Genomic DNA, 11,466 nt, shown 5'->3' on the forward strand with positions numbered 1-11,466 from the left:
TCTCCTATCAAAATTTACCTGTCCTCTGTCCCATTTCCTTGGGGTCTTGTACTTTGCTAGATGCTTCAGTATGACCTTGGAAAGAGAACTGCTGTAGAATCAAAGTACCTGGGTTCAGATCCCACTCAGATGCTAACTACCTATGTGACCCTGGGCAAGTCACTCAAAATCTTTGGTCTTCAGTTTCCTTATCTGTAAGATAAAAGGGTTGGAGTAGTTGATCCCTAAGGCCACTTCCTGCTACTCCATAGGTCTATGGTCCTGTGATTCACAGTTTGGCTTCTGCTTATCTTTTTAACTTATTTCACATTATTCTTCTGTACAGATCCTATATCCACCGCTGGTCTAACCACCTAGCTCTTATGCCAACTCGACATTCCATCTTTTCTCACCATGCCTTTGCAGAGGCTCTTCCAGGTGCCTGTGATGCATGCACTCTCACCTCTTAGAATTCTTGGCTTCCTCCAGAAATCTCAACCCTGATGTTACCTCTGAAGCCTTTCCTGATTCCTCAATTTCTTTCTGTATTCAAATTCTATTGTCTTTAATTTCTCTTTGTAAACATTATTGTGTTCCTTCCAGTGGACAGTAAGTTCCTTAAGGGCAGGAACTAATTTTTGTTTCTCTTTGTCTAATCAGCACCTAGCTTGCACATAGTAGGCACTTAAATGAATGCTCATGAGAGTGTGGAGGGTTATATAGAGAGCTGGCCTTGAGAATCAGAAAAACCTGGATTCCCCAACCACCTCAGATATGTACTGGTTCTGTGACCCCAGGCACTTTTCAGTGCCCCCAGCAACTCCCTAAAACTCTGAGTTACAGAGTGGCTGACGATTGGTAGAGGGATTTTCCTCACCAGGAATTCCCTAAACCAATTGCATCAGGACTCCAGGTACACTAGATGGATGGATGGATGGGTGGATGGATGGGTGGATGGATGGATGAATGGGTGGATGGATGGATGGGTAGGTGCGCGGATGGATGGGTGGATGGAGAAGATGGGGGGGATGAATAGATAGATGGATTGAAAGATAGATGACTGAATAGAGGAATAAATATATGGATGAATGGATAGATAACTAGAAGAACAGAAAATTGAATAGAAGCATAAATATGTGGATAGATAAATCAATAAAAGGATGAATAGACAGAAAGAAGACAGATATATAGATGAATAAATAGAAGAATATAAAGATTGATGACTGGATAGGATTGATACATGGATAGAAGGTCAGATAAAAGTAGATGGAAGGAAAGATAGATGGATATATAGATGGATGGGTAGATACTTTAGGTAGATAGATAGAAAGATAGATAGATAGATAGATAGATAGATAGATAGATAGATAGATAGATAGATAGATAGATGCTTGTGGAATTAAATTGCAAGTTCCTTGAGGGCAGGAATATCATCAATATTTACTTACCACCCCAGATGGACTCTACACAAGACTACATTGAGCTAGGCTCTGAAGAGAGGAGGATTCAATAGATGATGGGTGTGGACCAGGGATGACATTTAGATGACATTTTTTCAGTTGGCCAGCCCTAGGATCCCTGACATCGTTCATTCTTTTTTATTGTAGAATGTCACTCTAAGGATATCTACCGAAATAAATGACTTCTGAAGAAAGAAGAGAACTCTTTTAGTCAGTGCATCTTGTGAACTTGGAAACCAGCCAATGATGCAGAGAAATCAGATTTCAACATTGACCTGATCTTAGGACTCTGCAGCAAGTTTGTGACTTGAATTCCTCCCTGAAACCCCCCATATTTGTACTAGTCCCAAAGGTACGTTTCCAAAAAGGCTTTAGTAAGTTGTAGAAATATTTTGTATTTTTCTAAGAAGACATTTAAAAGTATATACACTAACATAAAGTTGGTGCACAGAAAAGATTCCATATTTCAAAAAGTGAGAATGCTTTATTTTTGTAGCAATCCTAGGTGGTTGTTTGCTTTTAAATCTTTATAACAGGGCAAATTTTCCATTCTTTTTATTAAAATTTTATTTTGTTTTTAAAGAATGGCTTGCTGAGTTTTATAGTGAGGGCATTTATAAAATCCAGTTAGTCATTGTAATATTTTCAAATATGTCATATCTATAAAGATCTTGGTAAACATATTAACACTGCTGGGGTCAGTGGTCTCTAACTAAAAGAGAAATGGATGCCTGCAGGTTGCATATTGACTTAAAAAACCACAAATTAACATTGTCTATTTTGTATTTTATTTTTACTTATTTTGCTAAGCATTTCCCATTTTCATTTCATTTGAGTTTGGACACCTCTGGCCCAAGGAACTCTTCATATTTTTAGATAACAGATTAAATACTTCAGTGAGAGGTCCTAGTTACATGTGAGGGTATTAACTTTAAGACCATAGTAATGAAATCCTATGCATTTAGCAGGGGATTTCAGCCTTCAATTCTGCTAACAGTGGGGGGAGGGGAGTGTGGGTGTGTGTGTGTCACCATGGGGCAAGTCTCATTGTCTGTTTCAAGAATCTTCCTCACCCAGGACAAAAATGACTATGTGACAAATTAGAAATTTAAAATCTAATTCATAGATCAGCAACAGGGCTAAGTTAAGATGTGAGGGGGAATGAGGGGGAAAAAAAGCAAAGTGAACCTTTTCTTTGGATTTTATATCCAGCACCTTTTGAAATGAGTATGGGAAGAAAAGGGTGGGATTTCTAGTAACCAGCAAACTCTAGAAAAACTTATATGGGAAAAGCATTTAAAGTTAAAAAAATTTGTTATTTGCAGTGTGACTGAGATTCAATCAGTACTTTTATTTTACACTAGTACATATGTCCATGATATTAGATGAGGGACAGGATGGAGGAAGAGGAAGAAGTTTTTTCCAAGGACACATTTATGTCATCATTGGTCTTTTGTTTGTGTGATGCCCAGGAAGAATGCTGTAGAAAAAAGGCTAAACAAAGTCTATACGAATCCAGCTGGCTCAGTGGTGTCTCACACACATGCACACGTACTCATATTTGTCTTTACCAACTCTACATTTTCTCAACCTCCTCCAACCCAAAGGAGATTTCATTAGTGAAAAAACAGACACCAATCACAAAGGAGAAGGGGGGACTTGTCTCTAAGGTTGATCAAGAGACCATCATGAAAAGGATGAGCTCTATTTAGCATCCTTGGACACCCAAACTTGAGGAAGGAAGACCAAACTTCTGGTGCCAGTTAGTTGAGCTTTCAGGACATACACCAAGGGCAGTTCAATCTGTTTTTTTTTTTTAATCTTGGTGAGAATCAGGAAAATGGTAAGCACAGAATAGATGCTCAATAAATACTTTGTTGATTGATGGGCTGGACAAAATGACCTCTGAGGTTCTTTCTTATTCTGAGATCATATGGTTGATTGTTTGATATTACTCAGCTAAGAAGACTCATTAGATCCAGGTCAGGCATTCCTCTAAATCTTAAATGACTGCCTTTGTTTCCCTCCAGATGGGAACTGTAGCTATTTCAGGAGTCATCAAAATGGGCAATAACATGGTAGGATCTCTAAGTCTCATTGAAGTATGAGATGAACTCCTAGGTCAAGTTTTTCTTATTATCATGAGAAAGATGAACAGTGTACTGTATTTATATGGGACCTACACTAGAAAGCTAATTGTGAAATAACGAGACACTTTATAATGGGGTTTAACTCTTTATTCATTTTCATTGTCTACTAGTTAGTTTTGATAACCAACTAGAGTATATATTGTATGTTTTACTTTGTGTACTGTAAACATTTCAGTTTTGTGTGGGTTTCACCATTTTGTGGCAACTCTCTCCAATGTGGAAAGTTATGGCAGAGACTGAACTTCTGTGTGTTATATGGGCTAGACAAAATGGGCCTCTTGGCTTGGAAAACAGGCAAGGCCACATGTCACTACTTCCAGACTGGGCAGTTCTGCTGAGTGTAACCCAAAGCTGGCCTTGTCCACATATCTGTATCATTTTCAATGCTCAAAAAGTTGTGTTTCTTTTTTTATACCTGAAGCATTTAAATAAAGAGAATATTCCTTTGTGTGGTGTTCATCATTTGGGTCTGTGCAAAATCTGTCTGTGTGAAGTAAATCGATCTCTTGGAAACAGCTCTTCCTAAGGGATGGTAGAAGATCTAGTTGATATTAGGTCAGTCAGTCAGTCAGTAAGTATTTATTAAGTGCCTGCTATGTGCTAGGCACTGTGCTAAACACTGGGAATACAAGAAGTTAAAAAAAAAAAGAAAAGAAAAGGCAGTCTCTGCTCTTGAGGAGCTTACAACCTAATTATGGTGATGGGGACTGGACCCTAGGATATCTTTGGTATAGAAATAAGTTGGGTAAGCAAATTCTATCAATGCAGATCAGCACCTTCTTCAGCTGATCATTTTAGGAAGTTGCTCAGAGCACAGAAAGTTTAATGACTTGCCCAGGGTCACACAGCCAGTATGTGTCAGAGGCAAGACTTGAACCAAGTCTTCCTGGCTTTGAGGTCATCTCATCTACTATGCTGTACTGCTTTTCACTGGATACTAAGGATGGCTAACATTTGAATCTTTGTATTTTCTAAGTTGGGGCAGCTAGGTGGCTCAGTGGATAGAATGCTGGGCCTAGAGTCACGAAGAATTTGAGTTCAAATCCAGCCTCAGACATTTCCCAGCTGTATGACCCTGGGAAAGTCTCTTAACCTCCATTTGCCTTAATCCCCTGGAGAAGGAAATGGCAAACTACTTCAGTATCTTTGCTGAGAAAACTCCATGGACTGCATCATCCATGGCGTCATGAAGCAACAACAATATGTTTTCTAAGTCCACATACGTTCACTTGTCCTTATGAGCTTATCTTTGGAGAAGCTGAAATTTTAAAATTAATTTCACTAGTTTCCTAAGAGATGAAATGTATATTCTGAGAACCTGTCGATTAAAAAATGTTTAGTCAATCTTTTTTCTGCATCTTGGTCACATCCCAGTGACTCCCCTTCCCAGGCTACCCCTCAATAGGACTTTCCCTTAGAAGAAAGTAGTTGAGCCAAGTGGAACAATTTTTTAATGGCCTTTTCTAAAAATGTCACTTGAATCCATTCCTTTTCAGATGAGCATTTGGAGGCACGCTTCAGATAATAAAAATGCCTTGGTCACAGGCTCATGATTCTAGGGCCAAAGGGGCCTCAGGGGCCATCTTGTCCAGCCCCCTTATCTCACAGATGAGAAAACTATGTTCCATAGTAAATAAACACACTTAGGTAGTATTTTTATGTTGTTTCCAAGTGGTGGTGTCTGCATTCTTATTTAATCTTCATAACACTTCGTGAGGAATAGAAAACAGGTGTCATCTCCCATGAGAGAGCTAAAAGGCAGGAGAGTCAAAAGGAATGTGGGTTAGGATTGTAGGATTGACTACAGCTTTAGAGCTGGGAGAGACCTAGAGGATATCGAGTCCTACTCCTCATTTTACATATGAGGGCCAAAGAGAGGAGTCTAGGGACACATAGCTAGTAAGTTTGGGGTAGAATTCAAACCCGGGGCTTCCCGATCCCCAAATCTTGGCCTCTAAACCACTGTTGTATTGACATAGTCTGGGAGTCAGGATGGCTGGATTTTCATTCTATCACTGCCTAGCTATGTGACCTTAAGGAAGTCCCTTTAACACTGTCATGGGAGTAGGTCAGTCCTAGAGTTATTTATTAACGTTTCTGAGGCACTCTTGTCATCTCAGTCCTGGAGATATCCTTGGTGCTTGGGCCCAAGATGGGGAAAGGCACTCGTGAATGAATGAATGGAAAGGCATTTATTTGGTACTTACTGTGTGCCAGGCACTGTGCTAAATGGTGGGAATATAAATATATTTAAAAAACCTGCCTTCGAGGAGTGTGCATTCTAATAGAAGAAGATCCTGCGCCCAGGGTCACACAGCTAAGGTACATAGAGGGAAATGGTGGTCAAGGAAGTTAAGAAAAATAGTTATTTTGGTGATAGGAGGCCTTGCCCTTTCTGGGAATGGCAATGTTGATTTGAGCACTCTTCTTGGAGATAAAAAAAAGGGAGGTGGTGAAGGGAGGATATGCATGGTTGGCTTGGCATGGAGTTGACCAGGAACTAGTCTGATGGGCTTCGATCCAGGCAGGCTTATGTCTTCAAGATAAATGCCACCTAGGTAAGCCAAGTTGACCTTGGGACAAATTCCTTTGCACATAATCCTTATTTGAGCGCCGTCCCTGTAAGAGAAGTCCCTTCTGTGTAGAGCGGTATCTCAGCCACGGCTGGTACCTCCCTGGGTTTCAGGTGTGAGGAGGACAGCACACAATGGGAAAGAGAGCCCTGGGTGCTCTGCCAATCTCTATTCTCATGTATACTGCAGTAAAGCTTATTCAGGCAGACCAGCTAGGAGTTGACTTCTTGTGTCAGACTCCTTTGAATCCAGGAGGGTGAATAGAGATGGTCGGAAGGAAGATGGGGACCTTACACTGGGTGTGGCCTGGGGGATTTGCTGCCTGAAAAATATACTCATACTACACTGGGAGTGGGGGAGTTCGGACCACGGGGGCAATTGGCTTCTTGAGGGACTTGGAAGATCACGGACCCAGGGAGGAGATTTTGAGGCAAATATAGAAAAAAAAAAGATAACCGGTGGAGGGTGCATTTCAGTGGTGGGTTCCATTATCCCCTACCCGTGGGGCAGTATCCTGTCCAATGGGACATTGTACTGGGATTGAGCCACAGTAGAAAAAGCTGGGATGTTTTTGCTATAGAGAACTCTTGGGGAATCCAAGGAGCAGGTCTACAGGACAGTGGCAGAAACCATCTGGAGGGGAGAGCCTAGGATGGATTTCATGAAAGCTTCCATTGCATGAGGAATGCAGAGAAAAGAGAGAGACCAGGTAATCGAAGGGCTCATGAATCAGAGAGTGAGGGTCTAGAGTAGACAGAAAGAGAAGATGGGTAATGAGAGTGACAGAGATCCTTTTTGGGAATAGGGTGCGAAAAATGAAATGAGAAAAAAGCTAATGAACAGGATGAGTTGAAGGGGAGAGGAACAGGGAATCTACTGCACTGAGGGGGAAAAAGTGGCAGGGAAGAATTATAAAGACAGATAAAATCAGGAGAGAAAAAGGAAGGAATAAGCAAAACCCCAAAGAGAAGGAGGTAACAAATGAGAGGAAAAGAGTGGAGGTGAAGGAAAGAGTCAGAGGGAATAGAGACATCTTAAAAAGATGAAGGTAAAGAAAGTGAAGAAATATAACACTGTGTTTATAGCAGAAGCGGGGGGGGGGGGTAGGGGGGAATGATGGGAGCATAACTTGAATCCAGAACCCAAACAACCCATCTGGGACTGAGTTTTCTTAGTTGTAAAATGAGGATGTGGAAATCCTAGAACCTGAAATTTGTATTGGATCCCTGAAATCATAGTCTAGCCCATCATGAATCCTGTCTCACCTGATGAGTGGTCATCTAACTTTTGCTTTGAGAGCTTGGTGAAGTGACAGAGAACTCACTACCTACTGATCTCAGTAGCACTCAGGAGTAAATGAAGTGTGGATGGCTGCTGGTTACCCCCACTGCCAACAAAAAAGCAGTCTTGGATTCTATTTTTTTTCTCTCTGGTTCTCCTTCTGTTGTCAGATGCTGTTTGCCTTTTTAAAAAATTAATTTTATTGCTATCTTTTGTTTTTACATTAACTAAACTTCCTTTTGGGCAGCTAGGTGGGCTTGGAAGCAGGAAGATTCATCTTCCTGAGTTCAAATCTGGCCTCAGACACTTACTAGCTATGTGACCCTGGACAAATCACTTCACCTTGTTTGCCTCAGTTTCCTCATCTGTAAAATGATTTGGAGAAGGAAATGGCAAACCGCTTTGGTATCTTTGCCAAGAAAAACCCAAATAGAGTCACAAAGAATTAGACACACCTGAAAAACGATTGAACAAAAATGGTCCCTCTATATTCTTCCTCTTTTCCTTCTCAGAGAACCATCCTTATAATAGGGAGCTAGATGACTCAATGGTTGGAGCCCTGGACTGGGAGTCTGGAAGAAGATCTGAGTTCAAAACCTGCCTCAGACACCAGCTTCTGTGACCCTGGGCCAATGATTTAATTCTTTCTGTCTGTCTCTGTCATTTAATAATGTCTGTCTGTCTCAGTGCCTTCTGCTGCAAAATGAGGATAATGCACTTAGAACCCAGGGTTGCTGTGGGGAGAAAATGAGATAATATTGGTAAAGTGCTTTGCAAATCTTCAACCATGATATAAACGTTAGCTGCTATTAGTACTAGTAATAGGGTGGCTAGGGGGCTCCATAGTGCATAGAGCACAGGGCCTGGAGTCAGGAAGACTCATCCTGAGTTCAAATCTGGCCTCAAACACTAGCTGTGTGACCCTAGGCAAGTCAGTTCACCCTGTTTACCTCAGTTTCCTCATCTGTAAAATGAGCTGGGCAAAGAATGGCAAACCACCCCAGGATCTTTGCCAAGTAAACCCCAAATGGGGTCATGAAGAGTTGGAAACAACTGAACAGCAACAGGGATTATTATTATTATTATTGTTGTGTGTGTGTATGTGTGTGTGTGTGTGTGATAGACCCCTTAGGCATTCTGGTGAAGTCTGTAGATCTTTCTCAGAATGATGTCTTAAATGTACAAAATGAAATACAGAAGATTTAGAAAGGAAACCAATCATATTGAAATGCAGGCATCAAAATATTTTCTCATCCAAATTCGTGGACCCCCGGGATAAGACCCTCTTTCCTTACAACAAGGAATTTGCTGCTTGCTTCTGATAATAGATCCTATTTATATAGTGCTTGGGGTTTGCCAAGTGCTTTATATATGTGATCTCATTTGAATCACACAACCACCCTTGAGATAGAAGCTATCATGATTCCCGTTTTACAGATGAGAAAATTAAAGCCTATATCACACAACTAGTAACTAAGGCAAGTTTCAAACTCAGGTCTTTCTAACTACCGAGTCCAACACCATCTACTTTACCACCCATCTCCTTCTGAACTCCCTCAGTATTTTTAATCTCCATGGTAGCACCAAGGAGTGAGTCTCAGGGCAGCTAGGTTTTAATAAGGAAAAGTATGGGGAAAAGATCAAGGGAATATGGTGGGACAGGCCTGGTTTGGGTTTAGGCACTAGGAACAGGCAAAGAGAGGGATAGGAGACAATAGACCAAAGGGGCCTTGGGAAACTAATAACTGATACCAATGGAGGTATCTGATTTAGGTTGAAGAGTGATATGTTTAGAGTTGGCCAAAGTTTTGACAGATGTTAATGTAACCTTTAACTTGTGTATTAGAATTAATTCAAAGCTTAGCTCAGTCTGTCATTTCCTATTAATACTTGTCAATGCCACCGTTTGCTTTTAACGTCTCCTCAAAAGGCTTTATTGGAAAGGTTTATCCTTCCACCTCACTGCATTTGGAGACTTGATTCCAGGTAAGAGCCACCTTGAACTAGCTGAGAAAACCCTGGGCTTCTCTGGCCTCTTAAGAAAGGAATTCTGGCTAGATTTGGAGATTGATTAAATAATTAGTGAGTTGTTGACATGGTGTGGAGAAAGGGAGTTAGAGGTGGTTGGCCGGAATTGAGCAGAGAGTTAGCAAGGCTCTCAGGTCACGGAGTAAGAAGTAACTAGGGTATTCTTATGACTTCCAGATCAAAACAGCAAAATCCAAGGTCATGTGCCTCCAAATGGATTAATCCCATCTTGACATGGTGCAGACAGTTATTGTCAGTGGCGTCACGACTAAATCAGGGCATGATGGGCCAACTGCAACACAATTCATGATGATGAAGCCGTGTCTTCAGGGAATGGAGTGGAGAGTCAAGTGGGGTGGAGGATGACAATTTGGGGAGAAGGCAGCAATTAATTCCCTAATGAATTGAGATTTTTGATGTCTTTAGTGCAGAGCGTTTGAATAGCATTATTAGGGTAAAATTCCTAGCTCTGTAAGTGATTTTCAAAGTACTCAACTTGAAGTGTGTAATGAGAAAGGGTGGACCTAGTTTAATGATACCTTGGATCAACTGGTCTCCAAAGTGGGGGCCATGCCATAACTGCAAGAGGTTCACTAATAAAAAATCACTAATAACAAAACCCACTCCTTTGCTTGCCCGTTTCCTAGATGTGATGGCCAATTTCGGGGATTATTTTCAACCCAACCACACTGCTCCCCACCCTCCCTTCCTGGTCAACTAATACCCACTCTGCCCCCTTGTGGGGCAATTATAATTCCTACTCTCTCCAGGGCAGTTCTAGCCTAACTTTGACCAGGACACCCACACCAGTCAATCAGCAAGCATTTATTAATGCAGCTGCCCAGTTGCTATCAGGAAAAACCTTCCCTTTCCTACCCCACCTTCTGGGTACTCATACCCTGAGCCCCAAGAGCTCACAACAAATGGCCTCAATCTTTTCGTTAAAGCATGAGGTAAGGATACCTACTAAGAGAAAAAGGGGGAGAGGGAGAGTTGGGGGATTGAGGAGAGGGCAATAGGATCACAGATTTAGAGCCGGACAAGACATCTGAGGTCACCGAGCCCAGAGAGAAGTGACTCCAAGGTCGTACAAATAAGGAGCAGAGCTGAGTTTTAGTCCCAAGTTCTCTGAGGCCCAGCTGAGGTGCTTACCTAAGGTCACAGAGGTTGTAAAGTGATTAGCACAGCATCCGGCACATAGTAGGCACTTTCTCCCTCTTCCCAGACCTTGGATTCAATCTTGATTTCTCTTGGCCTATATCCATCGTCCTACCTGGTCCACTCTGTTGACGCCCATCCATCCATCCATCCATCCATCCATCAAGAAGCATTAAGTGCCTACTATGTGTTAGGCATTGTTCTAGGCACTGTTGCTGCAAAAACCAAAAAATCAAACCATTTCTGCCCTTGAGCTTGTAATTTAACCTGGGAGATAATAAAATAGACAACGAATACAAAGTAGGTTATAGGGTAAGGCACTAGCAGCTGTGGGGAAGGAAGGAAATAATGTAACTTCAAAGAGAAGATGGTATTTCTACTTCCTGTGAGTGGCGCAGTAGGTAGGATGCTGAACCTGGAGTCAAATTCTGCCTCCGACACTATCTCTTTGACCTAGCCCTGCTCCTTGTCCACCCCTAGTCCCCTGTGGCCACTGAAGTTCTTTCCAGCTCTGGATCTAGGGTTCTGTGCTCCACGGGCCAGTGAACACACTAGGGTACTCTACGATGATTCGCTGGGTTGAATTGATGGAGGGCAGTTTTTATACTGGGAGTTCCCTGCACCTGTGGCAGTATAGCAGAAAGAGCAGTGAGCTGGAGAGAGAGGACCCAGGTTCCAGTTCTACTTTCTGATGCTCACTACCTGTGTGACCTTGGGTATATCATTTATCTCCCTGAGACTTGGTTTCTTCATCCATAAAAAGGAGAGGGTTGGACACGATGGCCTCTGAGGTCTCTATCTGGCCTAAGGCTGTGATCCTATGAAATCACAGGTCCA

At 41.9% G+C, this 11,466-nt stretch overlaps 1 protein-coding gene across 2 annotated transcripts in view; it reads left to right on the forward strand.

The window, feature by feature from the left end:
- DRAM1 (DNA damage regulated autophagy modulator 1) overlaps window positions 1-4,048 on the forward strand; it is a 46,976-nt gene extending 42,928 nt beyond the window's left edge. For both annotated transcript variants that reach the window (XM_036761971.1, XM_036761972.1), the window contains one exon: window positions 1,587-4,048. In XM_036761971.1, coding sequence (XP_036617866.1) covers window positions 1,587-1,628 — 42 coding nt within the window. In that variant the 3' untranslated portion in view covers window positions 1,629-4,048. The remainder of the gene's footprint in view (window positions 1-1,586) is intronic.
- The last annotated feature ends 7,418 nt before the right edge of the window (window positions 4,049-11,466 follow it).

Source organism: Trichosurus vulpecula, chromosome 5 (assembly GCF_011100635.1).
Source record: "Trichosurus vulpecula isolate mTriVul1 chromosome 5, mTriVul1.pri, whole genome shotgun sequence".
Taxonomy (NCBI): Eukaryota; Metazoa; Chordata; class Mammalia; order Diprotodontia; family Phalangeridae; genus Trichosurus; species Trichosurus vulpecula.